This window comes from Anomaloglossus baeobatrachus, chromosome 12 (assembly GCF_048569485.1).
Source record: "Anomaloglossus baeobatrachus isolate aAnoBae1 chromosome 12, aAnoBae1.hap1, whole genome shotgun sequence".
Lineage (NCBI taxonomy): Eukaryota > Metazoa > Chordata > Amphibia > Anura > Aromobatidae > Anomaloglossus > Anomaloglossus baeobatrachus.
In genome coordinates this window covers 25,254,650-25,275,101 of record NC_134364.1, presented here as the reverse complement: position 1 = coordinate 25,275,101, position 20,452 = coordinate 25,254,650, and the positions used below count along the sequence as shown (strand labels likewise).

The window sequence follows — 20,452 nt, the reverse complement described above, 5'->3', positions numbered from 1 at the left end:
AACTCACCTGTGTGGGCAATATGAAAATCACATCTAAAACCAAATAAAAAGCAGAGAAGTTGACTCAATCTTTGCATTGTGTGTGTGCGCAATACTAAGAATGGAGAACAGAAAGAAGAAGAACTGTGAGGACTAGACAACCAAAATTGTTGAAAAATATCAACAATCTCTAGAGATCTTTATGTTACTTTGGTCCATGGTGCACAACATAAATCAAGAGGTTTACAACCCATGGCGCGAAGATAATCTCACTGGACGTAGACAAGAGAGGAAAAATAGCTGAAAGTTTGCAACACAGGATAGTCCAGATGGTGGATAAGCCCCAATCAAGTTCCAAAGAAATTCAAGCTGTCCTGCAGCTCAGGGACATCAGTGTCAGTGTGAATTATCCGGTCACATCTGGATGAAATGAAACGCTATGGAGGAGACCTAGGAGGACCCCACTGCTAACAGACATAAAAAGCCAAAATGTACGTGACTAACCAAAATCCTTCTGGGAAAGTGTCTTGTGGACAGAAGAGACCACGATAGAACTTTTTGGGAAAGCACATCATTCTACTCTTAACAGAATAAGGCCTACAGAGAAAAGAACACAGTACCTACAGTCACACATGGTGGAGGTTGGAGATGTTTTTAATGCCTCTGGCATTGGGGGCCTTGACTGTGTGTGAGACATCATGAAATCTGAAGATTACCAAAGGATTTTGAGTAGCAATGTAGTGCCCAGTGTCAGAAAGCTGGGTGTGTGTCCTAGGTCAGGGGTCTTCCAGCAGGACAATGACACCAAACACTTCAAGAAACCCCATAAATGGAGGGAAACAAAGCGCTGGAGAGTTGTGAAGAGGCAGCAACAAGTCTGAATCTAATCCTCATTGACAGCTGTGGAGAGATCTGAAAATTACTGTTGGGAGAAGAGAAGACGCCTTCAAATATGAGAAACCTGGAGACCTTTATAAAGAAGAGTCCGAGATTCCAGATGAGAGGAAAAAGAAGCTTGTGGACGAGTATAGGAGAAATTGATTGCAGTTATTTATTCCAAAAGGTAAAGGGTGTGAGCAAATATTAAACTGAGGGGGGACAACAATTCCGTCCGGCCCATTTTTGAAGTTTTGTGTGAAATGGTGTCCAATTTGGCATTTTTGTCTCTATTTTTTGTGATGTTCCAATACACAGAAAGGAAATAAACAGGTGTGTGCCAAAACATGTGATTGTAATAGTTTTCTGGAACAATTTCAAGGGTGCCAACACTTTTGGGCACGACTGTATACGCTTTAAAACTTATTTTTTTACAATTATATGATTTGTAGAGTTTAGAAATGTGAATTACAGATTGGAAAAAACCCCAAAAAAAACAAAACAGACAACCTTCTCTCCACAGACTACACTGACATTCCCCTTTGTTTCGGTGATCAATTTATATATTTCCAACAGGAATAAAGAGCTAAAGGTTTCCGCTGTGAACGCTGCCCCGGCTCTCCTAAGAGAGTCAGGATTAGCGGTATACCAACTCAGAAGCTTCTACTTGCTCCCCATGAGAGGTGAGGTCTTTACATAACTCTGCAGAGCCAAATACAGCCCAAGGTGCATAGCGGTCAGTAGAGATCTTCAGCGCTCAGGAGAGATCTCAGTACCCAGATCTCAACTGGTCAAAACTTCTTACATCTCGCTACGATTTGCACTTTGGATATCCTCTGAAAACCTTCGTCTCACCTTCTTGTTGTCTACTTCCTGCTTTATTCGAGTGTTCTCCTGCTCCAGAAAACGATTGTGCATTTTGACCTCAGACAACTCTCTCTCTGTATCAGACACCTGGAGAAAAAAAAAAAAAAAAGTAAAAACTGCCAAGTGTTTTCACATATACCTGAGACCCCGGGTCTCATATTAATTTGCAAACCCAGCGAGAAGCGATTTGCAGCTCCTCAAACAACGAGTTGCTCTCCAGAGGTCTGACTGCTGGAAAACATGGCCAATGAAGAAGTTGTATCACATGGCACGCATTGAAGTGAGGTCGGTTAGAAAAACATGGCTGCTCCCCTGGAGTGCCATACAAGACACACCCTGTGGACAGGTGTGGCGATATTTGAAAAAGGAAACCATGCCTTTTCTGATTTTCCAGAACACCTTTAATCCCTTGATATTGACGGCTTAACTATGTCCTCCTGAGTGAGTTTCTCTAACACAAGAGGGTCTTGAGTAGGTGCCACTCTTACAGGATCCATGTGTCATACTATATACAACAATTTCCTCAAATGGTGGAACCCTTCAGGTTATCCAGAGTATGTGTTATATACAATGAGAGCTAGAAAAGTCCTCTATAAATTACCAACAACAGGGCCAGCAGGGCACCAAGCAAAGTTAATGTAGGCTTGGCCACCCAAGGAGACCTCACGATCTGTGCCGGTCCAGTTGAGGGTACGGTAGACCTCAGTAAACATGGTTGCTCGTGTACTTATACTTGTAGTTGACCCCAACCAGTAAGAGGCATTTCTGCCTTATTTACTTTGGTCCTGTAGCCTTCGATCTCTTGCTTCCACTCATCCGGGTCCTTCTGTTTCAGAAGCAGTGTTATTTTGCAGGCCAGATTCTGAATGTCCTCCTGGTTCTTGGAATTTTTGGAGAATAACTCTTCATTTTCTGATACCATCTGTTCATTTTTACTCTTGAGTTCCATGACCTAATGAGATCAAACATCAATAGTCAGTAAGGGTGGTGGACCAGAGAAGCCTGGACACCAGTCCCTACAGAAAATATTTTGGTACCAAGTTGATCGAAAATATGCAACTGACCTCGGTTGTTAAGACATCAACCACCTTCTCCAAATCAAATTTTTCATTCTTCATAGTTTCATACTTCAGCCTAGAGAACAAAATTAGGGAAGTGATGGTTAGGATATTTTCCACCATTGTTGTGTTCACATCAGCATCCTAACCTAAAATTTCCCTACATTGTGGCACATAAGTAAATAAGATTGCATTGCGACAGCGGGCGTATACGGCAAGCAAATTGACAAAAATATCTGATGGGGTTGGACTTGTGTTGATTTGCTTGTGGCAGTTCCCTTGGTGGGGGTTGCAATAGGACACCATTTGTTTGCATTGGGATTCGATGTAGCAGTAGTCACCAAACCATCCTCAGTTTTGTGGCTAAAGTTGCTACGTAGCCAAAGCCTAAATGTCTCACTTAGAAGTCATCAGCTCTATGTATCCAACATGGTCTACCAGTGTCTGAAGTGAAGAATCTAGACAATAGGAAAAACACACTTACCACATATCTTCACAGTTGTTAATAAGCTCGGCAATTCTTTGGTTATGGACTTCGGCGTCTTGTTTCAATGAGGTTATCTGGCTTAATAATGTAGTGTTCTCCTCCTTTAGGTTCTCATTCTCGTGTCTACAAAGTAAAAAACATCATTGTATTGTGCATTACATACCACTATACAAGTAGTGTCCTTGTTGGACATTGATATTCTGGCGATAGGGCTTTTGGCATTTTTGACGTGGCACCATATCAGCCTTTAGCTGGAGCTCATGCAAACACCCATTAAGGCTAAAAGGCTTGACTTGGATGATCACCAATATTGTAGAGCAGTCAAAACCCCTAGAGTAGCCACAAACTTCACTAGGACAAGCTTATCCTACAAATTGGTGATTCTCTAGACTTGTACAAGGACAGTTTCCCAATATTAGGGACATGAAGGTCAATTTGGATTCTATACTTTTTTCAATTGTAAGACTTAATATACGAAACCGAAAAAAAAAAAAAAAATCAGAGCTTAGCATTAGTAGAAGACATTAAGCAAAGCACAGATCTCTGGAGTAGTGGTGGACAACCGGCACCTGAGCCAACTAATCAAAGCTCTGAAAGTGTTTCAAGCATGTTCCTCTACAGAAGTCTTCTCCTCAAGTTTCTAGTTTTTGTTGAGAATCCCCATAATGACTTGGATAAGCAAGACTGGGGAAGACCATGTACCCTCAAATCATTTGAGGACTTGATTTTTGAGATCTCCACTCTTATGGCCAAATGGCCACCACTTCTCTACAGATTGGAAGGACCAAAAAAAAGTAATTTTGAGTCTGATTAGCAGCAATAGAAATAAAATAATTAGGAAGTTTATTAAAGCAGAGTAAGGATGTAACTAGTGTTAAGGAGAGCGCTCTTCTGGAGGACTTTGCATGAAGACTTTGTTATACTAGATGGCAGAAAAGTTAGAGGGTTTCTCTTTGTTAAATTGCCATGTTCCGCCGATAAGAAATGTTAGTTCTAGAAGCAGAAAAAGCAGCCGTAAAAGGAGTTTCTTTGCTTAGTAGACATCAACAGAAGGACCAAAAGGCATGTATATTACCTTAGATGGTCTAGTCTCTTTGGGATTTCATGCTCCTTGTCCAACAGGCTAGACTTGGTTGTCTTCTGCTCATGGTCCAAAGTCAAGTGCATCTGTCTTGGGCTCACTTCTTGAAGACCTTTGGCAAATGGTCCCAGATCTAATAATTCCTCGTGATAATGTTGTTCAGTGAAAACAAATCCTGGTTTACCACTATTTTTCTCCAGTGTTAGACTTCTTTTAAGCTTTTCAGAAAGTCCTGGTGTTTGCTCAGCAGAATTAGGAACATTTTTAACTTGGGACATTGAGACAGTTGTACTACATAGAGAATGTTCAGCAGAGCAAACAGCAGGCTCCAACCTTTCTTCCATCTGCAGGTCAACGGCCAGTTGTTCTCCAACAGTCATGTGCGTTTTCTCAAGGCTATCCATTTTATCGTGCATCACTTGAACCAGTGACTTTAGGTCATTGTTTTCCTTCTTGGCTTCTTCATACAACTGTTCAAGCTTTAAGGATGCTTCGGCCATTTCCTCCATGTTCAGGATTTCTTTCTGCAACCAAGAAACTTCAGAGGAAAGAACTTTGTTGTTTTCAAACGCTTCTATATTTTTCAGCTCCAAAACAGTCAAATTTTCCTTCAGTTGCAAATTTTCCTTTCTAGCAACGGCCAAGAGCAGTTTAAGCCCAGGAATGGATATGGGTGCATCCTCAAGCTCTGGTAGTGGAATTACTTCAAGATTAATAGCCTTTTTCACTTGGTTGTACTCCAAAGATAAAGAACCTAACCTTTCTTGAAGTAGAACAGTCTGTGTTTTAAGTTGACCATTTTCAGTTTTCATGTCATTATGGCTCTGTTCGAGCCTGCACAACACCTTAGTGAGGTCTTCAAGTTCCTTAGTTTTATTTTTAAGTTTCACATTCACATTATCACGGGTTTCCTTATACTGGTCAAAAGAGAGTAGGTCCATAACTGTAGAATCTTCTCCTTCAGACTCCATGAATGAATTAGCCTCAGTTTCAGCAGGTTGATTTTTGAGTTTGCTCCAGTTATATTTACCATCAAGCCACAAAAGTTTCTTCTGCAGCCTAGAAATTTCAGATAACAATCTGACGTTTTCTTTGACCGTTTGCTCATGAACAGCTTGTAGGCTCTTATAGACATCCATTTCAACTTCGGGAACTGACACACGATTCTGAAGTTGCGCAACAAGACACTTCAACTCTTGGTTTTCTTTCTCAATCATCTTCGAGTCTAATTTAGTCTTTGATAAAGTTGCCAATTCCTTCTTCATTTCCTTGATTGTCTCTTGCAGTCTAGCCATTTCTTTGCTCTCCTGTTCGTACTTACCACACAATTCTTTATATAATTTTTCAGATTCTACAAGTTTTGAGTCATTTTTATCCTTCTCAGTTTTATGTGAACTTGCCAGTTTGGCTATGGTTTCTCGAAGATGTTGAGCATCTCCACGAGCCAACTCTTCAGCATTCCCTTTATTTGCTTCAGTTTCCTTTATCTTTTCCTTAAGTTTATTCATCTCAGATAATAGCTGTACGTTTTCTTTGATGGTGTGCTCGTGCACTTTTTGCAAACTCGAGAGAGCTCTCCTTTCTTCATCTAGAAGAGCAGATCCATCCTGCAGATCAGACACAAGTGTCATCAAGTCTTCGTTCTCTTTCTTCATAGACGTATATTCCAGCTGCATTTTTGATGAAGATGCGATCTCATTCTGCAAGTCGCTGATTGTGATTTGAAGTCTACCAATCTCTTCAAGCATTTCATGCTTCTTAGAATTGGTCCTACCGCACATTTCCTTATAAAGCATTTTTGACTCGTTCAGTTTAGCATTAAGAAGATCTTTCTCGACCACATTATGGTTTTCCATCTTTTGTATGGTTTCTTGAAAAACCAGAATACTTTTTTCCGCTTCACACAACTGATCACCTTGGTTCTTCACCTTCTCCTCTAGTAGAGTGACATATTGATTTTTTTCATCCATCCTCGCATTACAGATTTCATTCTTCAGTTTCTCCTGAAGGCTGGACATATCCGACAATAACTTAACATTCTCTTTCACAGTTTTCTCATGGACAGTTTTCAGACTCTTGTTTTGGCTTTGTTCCTCTTCAAGAAGGGCTGAACTCTTCTGGAGCTGAGAAACAACGCTCTTAAGGTCTAAATTTTCTTTCACAACCAACTTAGATTCTGCTTGAACCCTGGATAAAGATCCAATTTCAACTTTCAACTCATCAATTGTGGCCTGAAGTCTTTCGATTTCCTTTAGCATTTTATGCCTTTTTTTCTCATCCTGAAGACTTAATTCTTTATAAAGAGCCTCGGACTCTAACAATTTGGAACTAATTTCTTCTCTTTCATGCTTCTTCTTCTCTAGATCTTCTAGTGTGTCTTGGAGATTCTTCATGTTGGTCTCTGCTTGAAGAAGTTGTTCATCTCGCTCGGTCAACTCCTCCAGCAAATCGTTTTCTAGTTGGAGAATTCTGTTATTGAGAGCTACTTCTACTTGTTTTGAAGCAATTTTCAGATTCTCAAGGTCATTTTCTAGCTGGACCTTTTCAGACTGTAAACTATTGACTAGTTCCTTGTAAGTCTTCTCTAAATGATCCTTCTGCTGTGAAAACTCAGAACAAGCAGATTGTTTCTCTTCTTCAACTTTTTCTAGCTTTTCCTTAAGTTTTTCCTGTAACTCTACACTCTCTTGGATGAGCTCTTCTTTTTCAAATACCCACTGGGCTTTTTCTTCTGCATGTTGGTCCTTAAGCTCTCGAAGATCAGCCTCAAACTTCTCCTGTAGAGCAACCAAGTCATTTTCATGCTTTTTCACTTCTAACTCATTTATACTTCTGAACTGGGCCTCGTTTTCAGAGATTCTTTCATTATACTTGGTTTCCAATTTTTTCCTAAAACATTTAATATAAAAGAGGATATAATATGCTACTGTGTAAGACACTATTTTAGGTTTCGATCTCTCTAGGTGTATTCTGGTCTAAGGCTTCAATGAAGACATATCGGGAGACCAAAATATTGGGACCCCACCAATTTCTGGACGAAGGGGCAGAAGTGGTGTACGGGCTGAAGGCATTCTAGAAGTCGGTACATCACTCTCCTTAGTTTTCTGAAAACTGTTGATAAGAAGTCACAGAATTATGGCGACTTTTCATAGTTCAGCATTTTTGCCCCTTTGCTCAGAATTTAGAGGGGACTTAAAGTTAAGAAAAAATAGTCTCGTTTCAAAAGATGTGAAAAGATCTCGCAAATCGAAATCTGTAAGTGAAATGATTCAATAAATTACATTAGAAGCATAAAAAATGCAAGATTTAAAAATAATTAATAATTAAGAGAATGATTTCAAGAAATGGAAATTTGGCAGAAATTAACTTTGGGACGAAAAAGCAGCAGCATAATTACGAAAAAAATGACAATATTGTATACAAGAAAGAAAAAAAAAAAAAAAAAAGAAAAAGACAATTTTTTTTATACCTTTTTTTAATAAATTGCAAATGTTCCATTAAAGGGAACCTGTCGCCAGATATTGGCCTTCTAAACTAAAACTAGCACCTTAAGAAGCGCCTGTGCTGCATTCTTCAAAGGTGCACTTTGCCGCTTGACCCCCCCCCCTGTAGACCCTACAAATACCTTTATAAAATCTCCAGGTGGTCTGGTCCGATGGGCGTCCTAATCTACATCTCCCATGACTCCTTTTACCCTCCTCCTGTGCCGCTTGACGTGGATGATGCCTCTGATACCATCCACATAAGCGGGCAAAATCTCTACACTGCCGGCTTGTGCAGGCGCACTTCGCTCTGCCCGGTGGCAGGCAGAGCCGAAAACATAGGTGCATCTGCACGATCCAGGAGGTATCTGCGCAGGCGCGAGATGTAGCCTGGCGATGTGGATGAAGCGGGTTACATCCACATCACCGGGCATAATCTCGCGCCTGCACAGAGAACTCTCTGGTTCGTGCAGGCGCACCTATGTTTTCGTGAGTGAAGTGCACCTTGCAAGATTTTACCTGCCTAAATGGATGGCCCCCGAAGCGTCATCCACGTCAATCAGCACAGGAGGAGGGAGAAAGGAGGGACAGGAGGCGCACATTGAACCGGACAGGACAATATACATACAGGGCGGGAGACTTTCTAAAAGGTATTTGTGGGGTTTACAGGGGGTAACATGCACCTTTATAGAATGCAGCACAGGCGCTGCTTAAGGCGCTAGTTTTAGTTTAGAAGGCCAAGATCTGATGACTGCTTCCCTTTAAAAGGGTTGTTGGATTAAAGAAATAAATATTCGCCTCCTCAGTATCCTGCTCTATGAGACGGTACTCCAAACACTTAGTCAGACTCAAGCCGACCGAGTTTTATGGCCGTACCGTAATGGCCACACAGCATAAAACCGAGCCCTTACCTTTCCTCCTGGACTTCCAAATTATGTTTTTCAAGCAACTGACTTCTTAATTCCAGTTTTTCCATATCAAATTTGTCCTGAAAACTCAATATTTGCTCATTAAAACTCTGCTCCATTTCACTCCTCTTCTCCTCGTACGTGGTCACCAGTTCCACCAGTTTGTTTTCCGTCTTCTTTTCCAGATCTTCCGCTCTCTGGACCAGCTCCTCCTTCTCTTTATGGTAGGTTTCCTTGGCCTCCTCTAATTGTAATTGAAGGGCGGCATTCTGCTCCATCAGCTGAATCTTCTGGTTACTGAACTCTGCCTCCATTTTGTCGGTTTGGTTGCGATGTTCGCATTCTGCGCTCCGCTGCTCCTCTTTAAGCCTCGCGATGTCGGCTTCTAATTCCAAGTGCCTCTTTTTGTAGACTCGTGTTTGCTCTTCGGCTTTGTGAATTTCCTCGTTCAGTTTTTGTTTGAGGACATCTTGCTCCCTCTCAAACATGAATTTTGCTTCCTTCAGATGTTCTTCATAGTGCGTTACCTAAGAACCAAGAGAAGCATCTATAAGTACAGTTTTTGGAGACATCCATATACCGTGTTTTCCCAAAAATGAGCCCTAGCAGGAATTTTCAGCATTTTCGCTGTAAGGCTTAACTATAAGCCCTACCCAAAAAATAAGCCCTAGTTGCGGTTCAATAATGAAGTGTCCATGCAGCTAAAAAAGATAAAGATACTGCAGGACACTTCATTATAGAAAGCAGACACCCCCAAAAGAGAGAAGACAGAAGACCGCGCAATTATACTGACCAGACACTGATCAGGAGGACCTGCAGTGGATCGCACACACACACACCAGATCTCACAACATCCAGCGATATTGATTGCTTCAGGCTGGCATAAGGACCTGGGAAGCAGTGCAGTGGAGCGCGAGGGGACCCGTGGGTAGAACACATGGAGGACCCAGCTGTAAAACGCATCAATGCATTCCACCCACAGGTCTTCGTGCTCCACTGCTCTGTGACCCAGGATTTTCTGCCAGCCGGAAGCAATCGCTGAATGTGGTTGGTGTGTGTGTGTGTGTGTGTGTGTGTGTGTGTGTGTGTATGTGTGTACGTGCGCATGACTGCCAGTGTGTCAGATAGAAGCATGGGAGGACAGCGTGCAGCATACCTGCTGGGAGCGCCCGCTGAAGATCGCAGGAGGACCTGGGAGTGACACAGACGCTCAGAGTCTGGTAAGTATGACTCTCCTGGGAAAAGGGGGGGTGGGGGAATCTGCATTTTTTCAGGGGCAGACGTTCCTCCAACCGTGTTTCCCCGAGAATAAGCCCTACCCCGAAAATAAGTCATAGCGCTTTTTCCGGGACAAAAAAAAAAATAAAATAAGTCCATATCTTATTTTTGGGGAAACACGGTAGTAAACGTATAGAAGTGTCTTACCTTAGATTCCAGTTCCATTTTTAACTGCTCGATCTCCCTTTGGTGCTGCTCTCTCAGCTGCTCGATGGCCATCTCGGCTTCTATACTCATGTTTAGTGGAGGACAATCCTCAGAGCCGATACCTGCATGAAGTGGACATTGATCATAGTTATAGATCTTGTTCCATTACGATGGAAATCATCATTAGGCCCCATGGGCCAGGCAAGTAGGCGCAGTTCCGTAATATTCAAGATGGCCCCCATTAGGTTGACCCGAATCAAGTCCAAGAGTAATGGGTTTGATTAAAAATTAAAATTGCCAATTACGATCCAGGACACAAACATGCAAAACTACCAAATTCTAAGACAAGTAGTTTTACTATTGATTTAACAATGGATTCCAAGGCTGATCGTGAAGATCGATTTCCACCAGTCTACAAAGAGACTATGTTCTCCCTAAGTGTGCTTGGTTTAGTCTTAATCACAAACTCCAGTGACATGGAAGTCAATTGAGTTCCAAGTTTTCCTTTTTTACCTTGGTCGTAGTCAACAGCATTTTTATTATCCATTTCATCAAATAATGAAGTCTTCAGAGATGTTCTTAAGCCCCGAATACCTTGAGCTCTATAATCTTCCAGCTCCAGCTGCAATTCATCAATACGATCCTGCAGCTCCTGGGGGAGATGAATGATGGTTCAGGATGGGTATTTGTGCGCTGACCTTTCCGGTGAAGCAGCAGACGTTTATCGATTCCTGCACTCACCCTGCGCTGCCGCTCGTATTCGTTACGGACTTGCATCAACTTCTCCTCGTTACGGAAAAACTCAACACAGCTGGGGTCCAAATCACCAAACTGAAAAGAATAAAATATACTTCTATTTTCTCCACTTCCATGTTTTCATGTAAAGACCAAACAAAAACAAAAGAGTGTAAAACGGTTCTTTAAATATAATCATAGCCAACAGTAGAGTTGAGCAGACAACTTTGTACAACCCCGGTCCAGTTCAGTGCTCTCCGATAGTGGACGGGAGCTGGGAAAGTTTCCTAAACTCTCAGGATCCCAGGCTCATCTTAAGATTTTGGGGTTGCACGGTGTACAGGTGAGGTCACACCAGGCTGGTGAATCAAACACTGCTCCAAAGAGCCCGGAAGGTCAAGAAATTCACGCAGCTCCTGTCCACGGACAGAGAGCACTGACCTGGACAGTAGACCAGTAATGTAAGAAGTCATCTGCTCATCTCTAGCCAACAGAACATCTCCTCAACTCTGGACTCTCCTCTCTGAAAAGGATGGTCACACTACCATACTCAGTACTCGAAATGGGTAGGTCGGATGCTCGGACGGGCTTGACTTGTAAGATCATGCGATAAAATGCTCGAGTTTCCCATTGACTTCCGGTACTCAAGTCAAGCTAGTCTGACCTGTTCGTTTTGAGTACCCGAGCATGGTAGTACTCGCTCAGGACTATTCCTTGCCACTTCTGCAGGTAGTCAGAGGCGGCAGTTTACCTCTACAGATTCAGTAGCCCCATGCTCCTCATGATGCAGAGTCACAGCTGCCTTAACTTGCAGCATAGGAGAGCTCATAAATCAGACCAGAGGTGCGGCCAGGACACTGGTTTGGACTCAACCATTTAGGAGGAAACTGGATGGCAGTAGAGCGGTACACTTCTAAAGACTAAGCATTTACAACATATCCATTCTGCATCACTTGGATCATCAACAATTGAGAAAACAGTCTATTGTCAGCAACTTTTGCCATAACAACCAAGTACTTCACTGAAGAGGGACTATCCATCAAATTCATGGAGACTGCAGTAGCCACAAATATTTACATTGGGTCAACAGATCGCGATACGCGATACTACCAAAACGTACAAGTCCTAAAAGATAGAACCCCCGTTTATGAGAAAAGTCAATATCAAACCACCAATCGGCACAGCTACACAAACCTTTTCCAGGAGTATATTGTCAAGAGTCTTCTGCAGTTTTGCCGTCAGCTCCTCGCAGTCCGCCAGCTTCTCCGATGTCTCAAGTAGCTCATTTTCCATACGGCTGTTCTCCTATAAGACAGGGATAATATGCAGGTAAAGTCAATAGGAGGTGACCCAACTCCCCAATAGGTAGTGAAATAATAAACTCTTCATACCTTTATGGATAAGGTAAGCCGATCTCGCAGGTAATTCTCCTCCAGTTTAATCTTATCGAGCTCCTGTTCCAGCTCCAGCCGCTGCCGGTTGGTTTGCTGCAATATCTGCTCCCTCTCTTTTCTCAGCTCAGTTTTCAGTGCTGCCATCCTCTCCTTGTACTCCTCGTCCAGCTTTCTAGAATATTCAGACATGAAGAAAGTTAGAACAGCTCCACAATTTCTTGTTACTATTAATTAGCCATTCTGGATGATTTCCCATTGCGTTGGGCGGCAATCAAGTTGTTGCTTCAGGACCTCTGGAAATCAGCTCATGACTCAATGCACCATCACTGGGCATTGGACTGCCATGAAGGCGGATGCATCACTATACATATATTGCCCCTACTGGTCTTCATGGAAAGATTTTTCCCGTAACTCAATCTTTTGTCAATAGTATAAACCACCAAACTGAAAAGGTACCAACCGAATGTTGTATTCGTTGTGGCGCTCAATTGTGGCATGATGGTCGTCCACCTCTGATGCCATCAAACTTTTTAGTTTTTCGTTTTTCTCCAAATCCATGCGCAGCTTCTCTTTTTCTCGCATTGCCTGGTCAGTACGTTCTCTATAGAGAGAACACATTGGTCAGTCTTAAAATACAACACAATATAGCAGGGCACAAAAGCCCTAAGACTTGGTTCTCATCATTAGTAAAAGCCTACAGGAATGGTGTCAAAGCTCTTGGGGTCTTGTTGTGGTCCACCTTGGGTAATCCCATATTATAGTCCTCTGGTAGATGAAAGACATAAGTGACCAAGACAAAAGAAGCAGTTGGGGACTACAGAAGGTTCTCCATTTAGGAAAACCCTGTTTGAAATGGACCTTTAAGAAGTGGCAAATTCTATAGTCTTGGAGAACCCATGTATTACACGGCTCCCTGACAATGAGAAGATTGAAAGTCCAAATGCTGAATAATCTGCAAACCAGGTCAATGTTGGGGAAGGAGATTGTCCTAGATAAAAAACCTATTTTAAAAGTAGAAAATAAAATGCAAACTTACAATAAGTGCCGGATCTCTGATCGGAAGCTGACGAGAGCCGCTTGGTAGATCTCATTTTTAGTGATCAGAAGCTCATTTTCTAGAGTCATGGTCAATTCCGTCAGATTGAGTTTTCCTTCAAGATTAAAATCCAAAGCCTGAAAAGCAAGAAAAAGGAGACAAAAAACAAAACATCGTCATGTACAATGACATTACAAAGTGGGGGAACTATAGGTGTTAGGAGCTGAAAAAGGCTCACAAGCAATGTGGCCACCCAAGGCTTCAAAAGAGGGGTTCCTGAAGTAGCTGGTAACAAGGCATATAAAATGGCTCACCTTGAGTATGGCCGGTCCGTTCTCCAGTCCTTCTTCATGCCACAAGTCTATGATATCCTCCACAGATCCATAACCCGTCCCATCGTCCAGTTTGGAGAATAAGCGGAAGCATATTGCCCCAGTCATGGCAGATGGGGTTAGCGTCCTCCTCCCACTCTCATCGTAAGGCTAAAGATTTAAAGTTTAAAGATATGGATTAATGTGTGGAACAAATATTTTCTGTTCCTGAGATATGACCCTCTCTTTTCTGTATGTAAACCTAGTCTCTTTAGTAAGTGGCTGTGGTCATCAAGAAGATACCCTCAGAAGAGTTGAGGACCACACCTCCTTGGCTAACAAGACTAGATTTATCTAGAGAGAAGGTGGGACCGTATCTCAGGAAAGGAGAGGCGCAGAAACAAAAGAAAGACCACGCCGGATTCAGGAGAACAGCAGCATTTATACCAGAGAAAAATAATTACATATTTCTGCTCAGTGAAAAAGTCCTGTATTAGCTACACCTATGGGCATCCCTCAATGCGGTTACAATCTCCAAGAGTTTGCGTCTTTTCTGCAAATATTTTAGTTTCGTATAGAGCATCGTACGATTGAAATGTCAGGCTACTACATATTAAATCCAACCTTGTTGGGTCAATAGTTTCCTCTGGCAGCAAGCGTTGCTAAGACTTATTTAGGAAATCAGTGGAAATACAGGACGGGAGTACCCGGCTCGATTCATGGCAAAGTCTGCCCAGCCCCACCTCTTGCCATTCGCTTCGTCTACTCGACAGCCGGCCCCCCCCCCCGCGCTCACGCTCGACAGCCGGCCCCCCCCCCCGCGCTCACGCTCGACAGCCGCCCCCCCCCCGCGCTCACGCTCGACAGCCGGCCCCCCCCCTGCGCTCACGCTCGACAGCCGGCCCCCCCCCCCGCGCTCACGCTCGACAGCCGGCCCCCCCTGCGCTCACGCTCGACAGCCGGCCCCCCCCCGCGCTCACGCTCGACAGCCGGCCCCCCCCGCGCTCACGCTCGACAGCCGGCCCCCCCCGCGCTCACGCTCGACAGCCGGCCCCCCCCCGCGCTCACGCTCGACAGCCGCCCCCCCCCCCCCCCGCGCTCACACTCGACAGCCGGCCCCCCTCCCCCCCCGCGCTCACACTCGACAGCCGGCCCCCCTCCCCCCCCGCGCTCACACTCGACAGCCGGCCCCCCTCCCCCCCCCGCGCTCACACTCGACAGCCGGCCCCCCCCCGCGCTCAAAGGAAAACCGCATTCCTCATCTGAGTGGGGTGGTGTTGCTGGAAAGGGAGCAGATTTCTGCAGGCGACATTTAATTTAAAGACATTCGGAGACGATTTGCCATGAAACCCGCTGAATCCATCCGGGTTACCTGCAGAGAGAGGTGTCTTTTCAGCTGCCGATATGGGGTGGAGGAGGACGGCGTGGGGGGTTTGGTATTTTTACAGACTTCATAGAAAAAGTCCTGGAGACTCATGGTGTCATCATGGTCCAAGTTCTGTAGGGCGTCCTCCAAAGCCTGAAGGGGGCGACATAATGAGGTATTAGGGGGTCTAACGTTATTATAGTTACAGGAAAATGAAATAATTAAAAATAAACTTGTCTTCTTACTTCCAAAAACAGCGCCACACGTGTCCTCAGGTTGTGTGTGGTATTGCAGGTCACCCCTATTCACTTCAATGGAGATTCAGTGCATAACTAGATGCAACTTATGGGCAGGTGTGGTGCTGTTTTTGTTTAAGAAAAAGCAGCTATTTTTTTTTCTAAATCTTGGACATTCCCTTTAAAACTTTGACACAACCGATCATGCCAGGCAATTTTAAACAACCGTGGCAGACAAGCAGACAATGGCCAATTATTGAAACACTCAGCTTTATGAGAGTCAGAACAGGAAATAAAAAAATAAAAATGAAGGTTTCCATTCAGAAACAAATCAGACAGAGGTCTTATAGGCAAAGGAAACAAAAAGTACATGATCGGAGAATGGGTTAAACAAAACAAAACAAAAAAAAAAAAGTGATGCAATTCTTAATTTTGAACGCTAGGGGGCAGATCTACAATGCGAATCACAAAGTAAAAGGTAGAGCATACTCACTGTAAAGAGGAAACCTTAGTAAAGGGGAGTATATATATATATATATATATATATATATATATATATATATATATGTGTATGTATGTATGTGTATATGTATATATATATATATAATATATATGTGTGTATGTATATATATATATGTATGTATATGTATGTATATATATGTATATATGTGTGTGTAATATATATATTATATATATATTACACACACATATATACATATATATACATACATATACATACATATATATATACATACACACATATATATTATATATATATATATACATATACACATACATACATACACATATATATATATATATACACACACACACATATATATATACATACACACACACATAATATATATATATTATATTTATATATACATATAAGTGTGTGTATGTATATGTGCATGTATGAATATATATGAATATATATATATATATTATATATATATATATATTATATATATATATATATATACACACACATACATACATATATGTTGGAGAAATGTTAGAAAGTACATTCACTTTTCTGTGAGTAGGTTTAGATGGGGTTGCAATGTTTTGGGGGGGTTTTAAAAATAAAAAAAAGTTCCTTTCGTCGATCGCTTCCGCACATGACTTGCAGCTCAGATCTACTCACTACAAATGGAGCCGAGCTGCAATACCAGACACAACCACAGGAAATGAGAGGCGCAGCAGTCAGACACCCCATGAGCTTTATCTGCACAGGCAAAAAGGGTTCATTTACCCTACAGCGCCCCCGTAGGGGAAATTAATCGTTACATAAAGCCTTATGTATGGACGGCATGTTTGGATATGGTAAGTCCTCCAGATGCGCTCTGTGTAGGTTCTCGCTATCCAGGCTGAAGGTCCTAAATAAGGGACCCGTGCCCTCTTTTCTCTTCCTTAATAAGGTATATGAATACAGATTTGTTAACCCATCAAAATAAAAAAATTAAAAAAAAAAATTAAAAATCCAAAGAAATTCCAAAACTCCTTAGCACTGCCAATTTCCGTGACTAAAAAAGGTCCAGTGATGGAAATTACAAGGGTCACATATTTTACTGGTGTCCTCAGACACTTCGAGGATCTGTCATTTGCCATGAATGTATATTTTTTATTCTTTTGATTTACTGCCGCTGTTCTCCTGAATCCGGCGAGGTTTGTCTTTTGTTCCTGCGCCTCTCTCTTGCTGAGATAAAGCCCTTTTTTCCTGGTATATAAATTGGAGTTTTATATAAGTGGGCGTGGTCAGCGAGAAACTGCCCAGAGACCAGCTGAGTGCAACGCCTACTTAGCTAACAAGACTAGATTTATATACAAGGAACAAGTTGTCGTATCTCAGGAATAGAGAGGCGCAGGAGCAAAAGAGAAACATCGCCGGATTCAGGAGAACAGCGGCATTTACAGAAGGTTACAAGAAAAAACAAATTAATATAATATAATATAATATAATATAATATAATATAATATAATATAATATAATATAATATAATATAATATAATATAATATAATATAATATAATATAATATAATATAATATAATATAATATAATATAATATAATATAATATAATATAATATAATATAATATAATATAATATAATATAATATAATATAATATAATATAATATAATATAATATAATATAATATAATATAATATAATATAATATAATATAATATAATATAATATAATATAATATAATATAATATAATATAATATAATATAATATAATATAATATAATATAATATAATATAATATAATATAATATAATATAATATAATATAATATAATATAATATAATATAATATAATATAATATAATATAATATAATATAATATAATATAATATAATATAATATAATATAATATAATATAATATAATATAATATAATATAATATAATATAATATAATATAATATAATATAATATAATATAATATAATATAATATAATATAATATAATATAATATAATATAATATAATATAATATATTATATTATATTATATTATATTATATTATATTATATTATATTATATTATATTATATTATATTATATTATATTATATTATATTATAATATAATATAATATAATATAATATAATATAATATAATATAATATAATATTATATATATATATATATATATATATATATATATATATATATATATATATATATATATATATATATATATATATATATATATATATATATATATATATATATATATATATATATATATATATATATATATATATATATATATATATCACATCACATACATATACACACACATATATTTACATGAAGTGACAGGTCCCGAAACATTAAAAAGGGGCTCCACACTTCTGTACCTGCCATGTACACCTCGTATGGTGGACTCACCTCTTTGTCCAGGTTCTGGAAGCCGTACTGTTCGCAGATGGAGAGAAGTTTCTTCCTGTTCAGGTGACCATCGCGGGTGATGCCCAGATCCTCACATATTAGCTGGAGCTTCTCCTCCACCCAGTCCTGATCTGGACACAGAGCCGTCTGGGAAGCGCTGAGATCGTCTGGATTCCAAAATCGAAGTTGTCCTAATGGTAAAAACATCGGCATCTGATCAATCGGTGAAGTGGACTCGGAGCTGGTGTCCTGCCTTCTTCATTCTCCTCTGCCGGATATTCTCTGGGATCTCGCTCTGTAGGGTCGCCATCATTTACCGCTCCATTACCTCGCACTGGAATAGTAATCAGCCCCATACACGTCCCGCTGTTCTGCAGAGCGCGCCGCCGATGGGGTAACACGCATCTAATTAGTCATTTACTTAATAAACCGTCACAGCAGAGGGAAGGAAACTCACAAATATCCACAGACACCGCGTGAGATCTCGTCAGGATAATGGGAGATCAGCAGCTCAGCCGTCAGTAACGGGGCCAAACACAATGGAGGGCAGTGAGCGATCCCTATATACATCAATGGACGGGACTATCCTCCACATATTACAAGGTAGACTTCAAAATCATAAGAAGATTTTAGGCCGCCTGCAATTATTTTTCTACTTTTGCAATTAAAAGTATTTTATTTTTCTACTTTTGCAATTAAAAGTATTTTATTATTATATTTTTTTTCTATAAACCCTCTGGTAGTCCAGAAGATTTGATAATCTGACAATCCAGCTGTTGATGCCAAGTTAATGTAAATATTTATATATACTGTATTGTACTACATATATTTTTACACATATGTATACACACAACCGTATTTTTCGCTTTATAAGACGCACCTGATTATAAGACGCACCCCCAAATTTGGTGAATGAAAAGAGATTTTTTTTTTAATGTTAAATGGGGTCAGTTTTATAATGCCAGTGTCCGTCTAACATCATATAGAGTATATGTCCCTCATAGCCCACCCATCCTGAAATTAGCCCCCTTAATCTGGATATGGCCCCCTTATATTGAATATAGCCCCCCTTGTGCTGGCACACGTCCCCCAGTGATGCCACATGTCCCCCATTGATGGAACACTTCCCCTATGGATGGCACACGTCCCCCTGTGCTGCCCATGGCCCCCTATGGATGGAACACATCTCCCTGTGCTGGCCATGGCCCCCTATGTTTGATATGGCCCCCTATGAATGGCACACCTCCCCCTGTGTTTGATATGGCCCCTTATGGATGGCACACCTCCCCCTGTGTTAGATATGGGAGATACCGGGAGATCAGCACTGGAGGAGGTAAGTAAAGAGTTTATTTTACTATGGGCAGCAGCATGGAGGCCATATCTAACACAGGGGGGGCATGTGCCATCAAAGGGGAGGGGGGGGGGGCGCGCGCAGGCAGATATAATATGCGCCGCTGCCCCAGCCCATCACTGCGGTGCGGTTTCAGCACAGTGATGGACAGAGGATGTGCATATTATATGAGCGGGAGCAGGAGATCTCCCGCTGCGTCCTGCAGCTTTTATCAGCCCCCAGCACCACTCCAGAGCTGCCCCCACCTCCCCTGGACTTTGTAGTATATATACCGTATATTTGGATTATAAGATTATAAGACGCACCCCCTACTTTCCCCCAAAATTTGGGGAAACAAAAATGCATCTTGCAAAGCGAAAAATATGGTACATACATATACATACACATACATACATACACATACATACACACACCCACATACACACACACACGTGTGTATTTTTTTTGTAATTTCATATATATTTTATTAAAATATATTAATATTGTTTTTATTATATTTTAATATACACTACAGTTCAAAATTTTAAAAGGTCACCGATTTCCTTATTTTTGAAAGAAAAGCACTTTTTTTTCAATGCAGCTAACATTAAACAGAAATCCACTCTATACATTGTTAATGTGGTAAATGACTATTCTAGCTGCAAACGTCTGGTTTTTAATGCATTATCTACATAGATTTATAGAGGCCCATTTCCAACCACCACTCCAGTGTTCTAATGCTGCATTGTGTTTGCTGTGTTAGAAGGCTAATGGATGTTTAGAATTCCCTTGAAAACCCTTGTGCAAGTATGTCAGCACAGCTGAAAACAGTTTTGCTGATTAGAGAAGCTATAAAACGGACCTTCCTTTGAGCTAGTTGAGAATCTGGAGCATTACGTTTGTTGGTTTAAACTCTCAAAATGGCCAGAAAGAGAGAACTTTCATGTGAAACTCGACAGTCTATTCTTGTTCTGAGAAATGAA

At 40.9% G+C, this 20,452-nt stretch overlaps 1 protein-coding gene across 3 annotated transcripts in view; it reads right to left on the bottom strand.

The window, feature by feature from the left end:
* NIN (ninein) overlaps nucleotides 1-20,452 on the bottom strand; it is a 108,809-nt gene that overhangs the window by 25,152 nt on the left and 63,205 nt on the right. For all 3 annotated transcript variants that reach the window (XM_075330108.1, XM_075330109.1, XM_075330110.1), the window contains exons 6-21: nucleotides 18,140-18,330; nucleotides 15,012-15,158; nucleotides 13,643-13,810; nucleotides 13,329-13,465; nucleotides 12,753-12,893; nucleotides 12,290-12,464; nucleotides 12,093-12,203; nucleotides 10,905-10,994; nucleotides 10,677-10,815; nucleotides 10,164-10,285; nucleotides 8,742-9,265; nucleotides 4,343-7,237; nucleotides 3,265-3,390; nucleotides 2,787-2,856; nucleotides 2,501-2,674; nucleotides 1,711-1,809 (exon numbers count right to left, since the gene is read on the bottom strand). In XM_075330108.1, coding sequence (XP_075186223.1) covers nucleotides 1,711-1,809; nucleotides 2,501-2,674; nucleotides 2,787-2,856; nucleotides 3,265-3,390; nucleotides 4,343-7,237; nucleotides 8,742-9,265; nucleotides 10,164-10,285; nucleotides 10,677-10,815; nucleotides 10,905-10,994; nucleotides 12,093-12,203; nucleotides 12,290-12,464; nucleotides 12,753-12,893; nucleotides 13,329-13,465; nucleotides 13,643-13,810; nucleotides 15,012-15,158; nucleotides 18,140-18,330 — 5,309 coding nt within the window. The remainder of the gene's footprint in view (nucleotides 1-1,710; nucleotides 1,810-2,500; nucleotides 2,675-2,786; nucleotides 2,857-3,264; nucleotides 3,391-4,342; nucleotides 7,238-8,741; nucleotides 9,266-10,163; nucleotides 10,286-10,676; nucleotides 10,816-10,904; nucleotides 10,995-12,092; nucleotides 12,204-12,289; nucleotides 12,465-12,752; nucleotides 12,894-13,328; nucleotides 13,466-13,642; nucleotides 13,811-15,011; nucleotides 15,159-18,139; nucleotides 18,331-20,452) is intronic.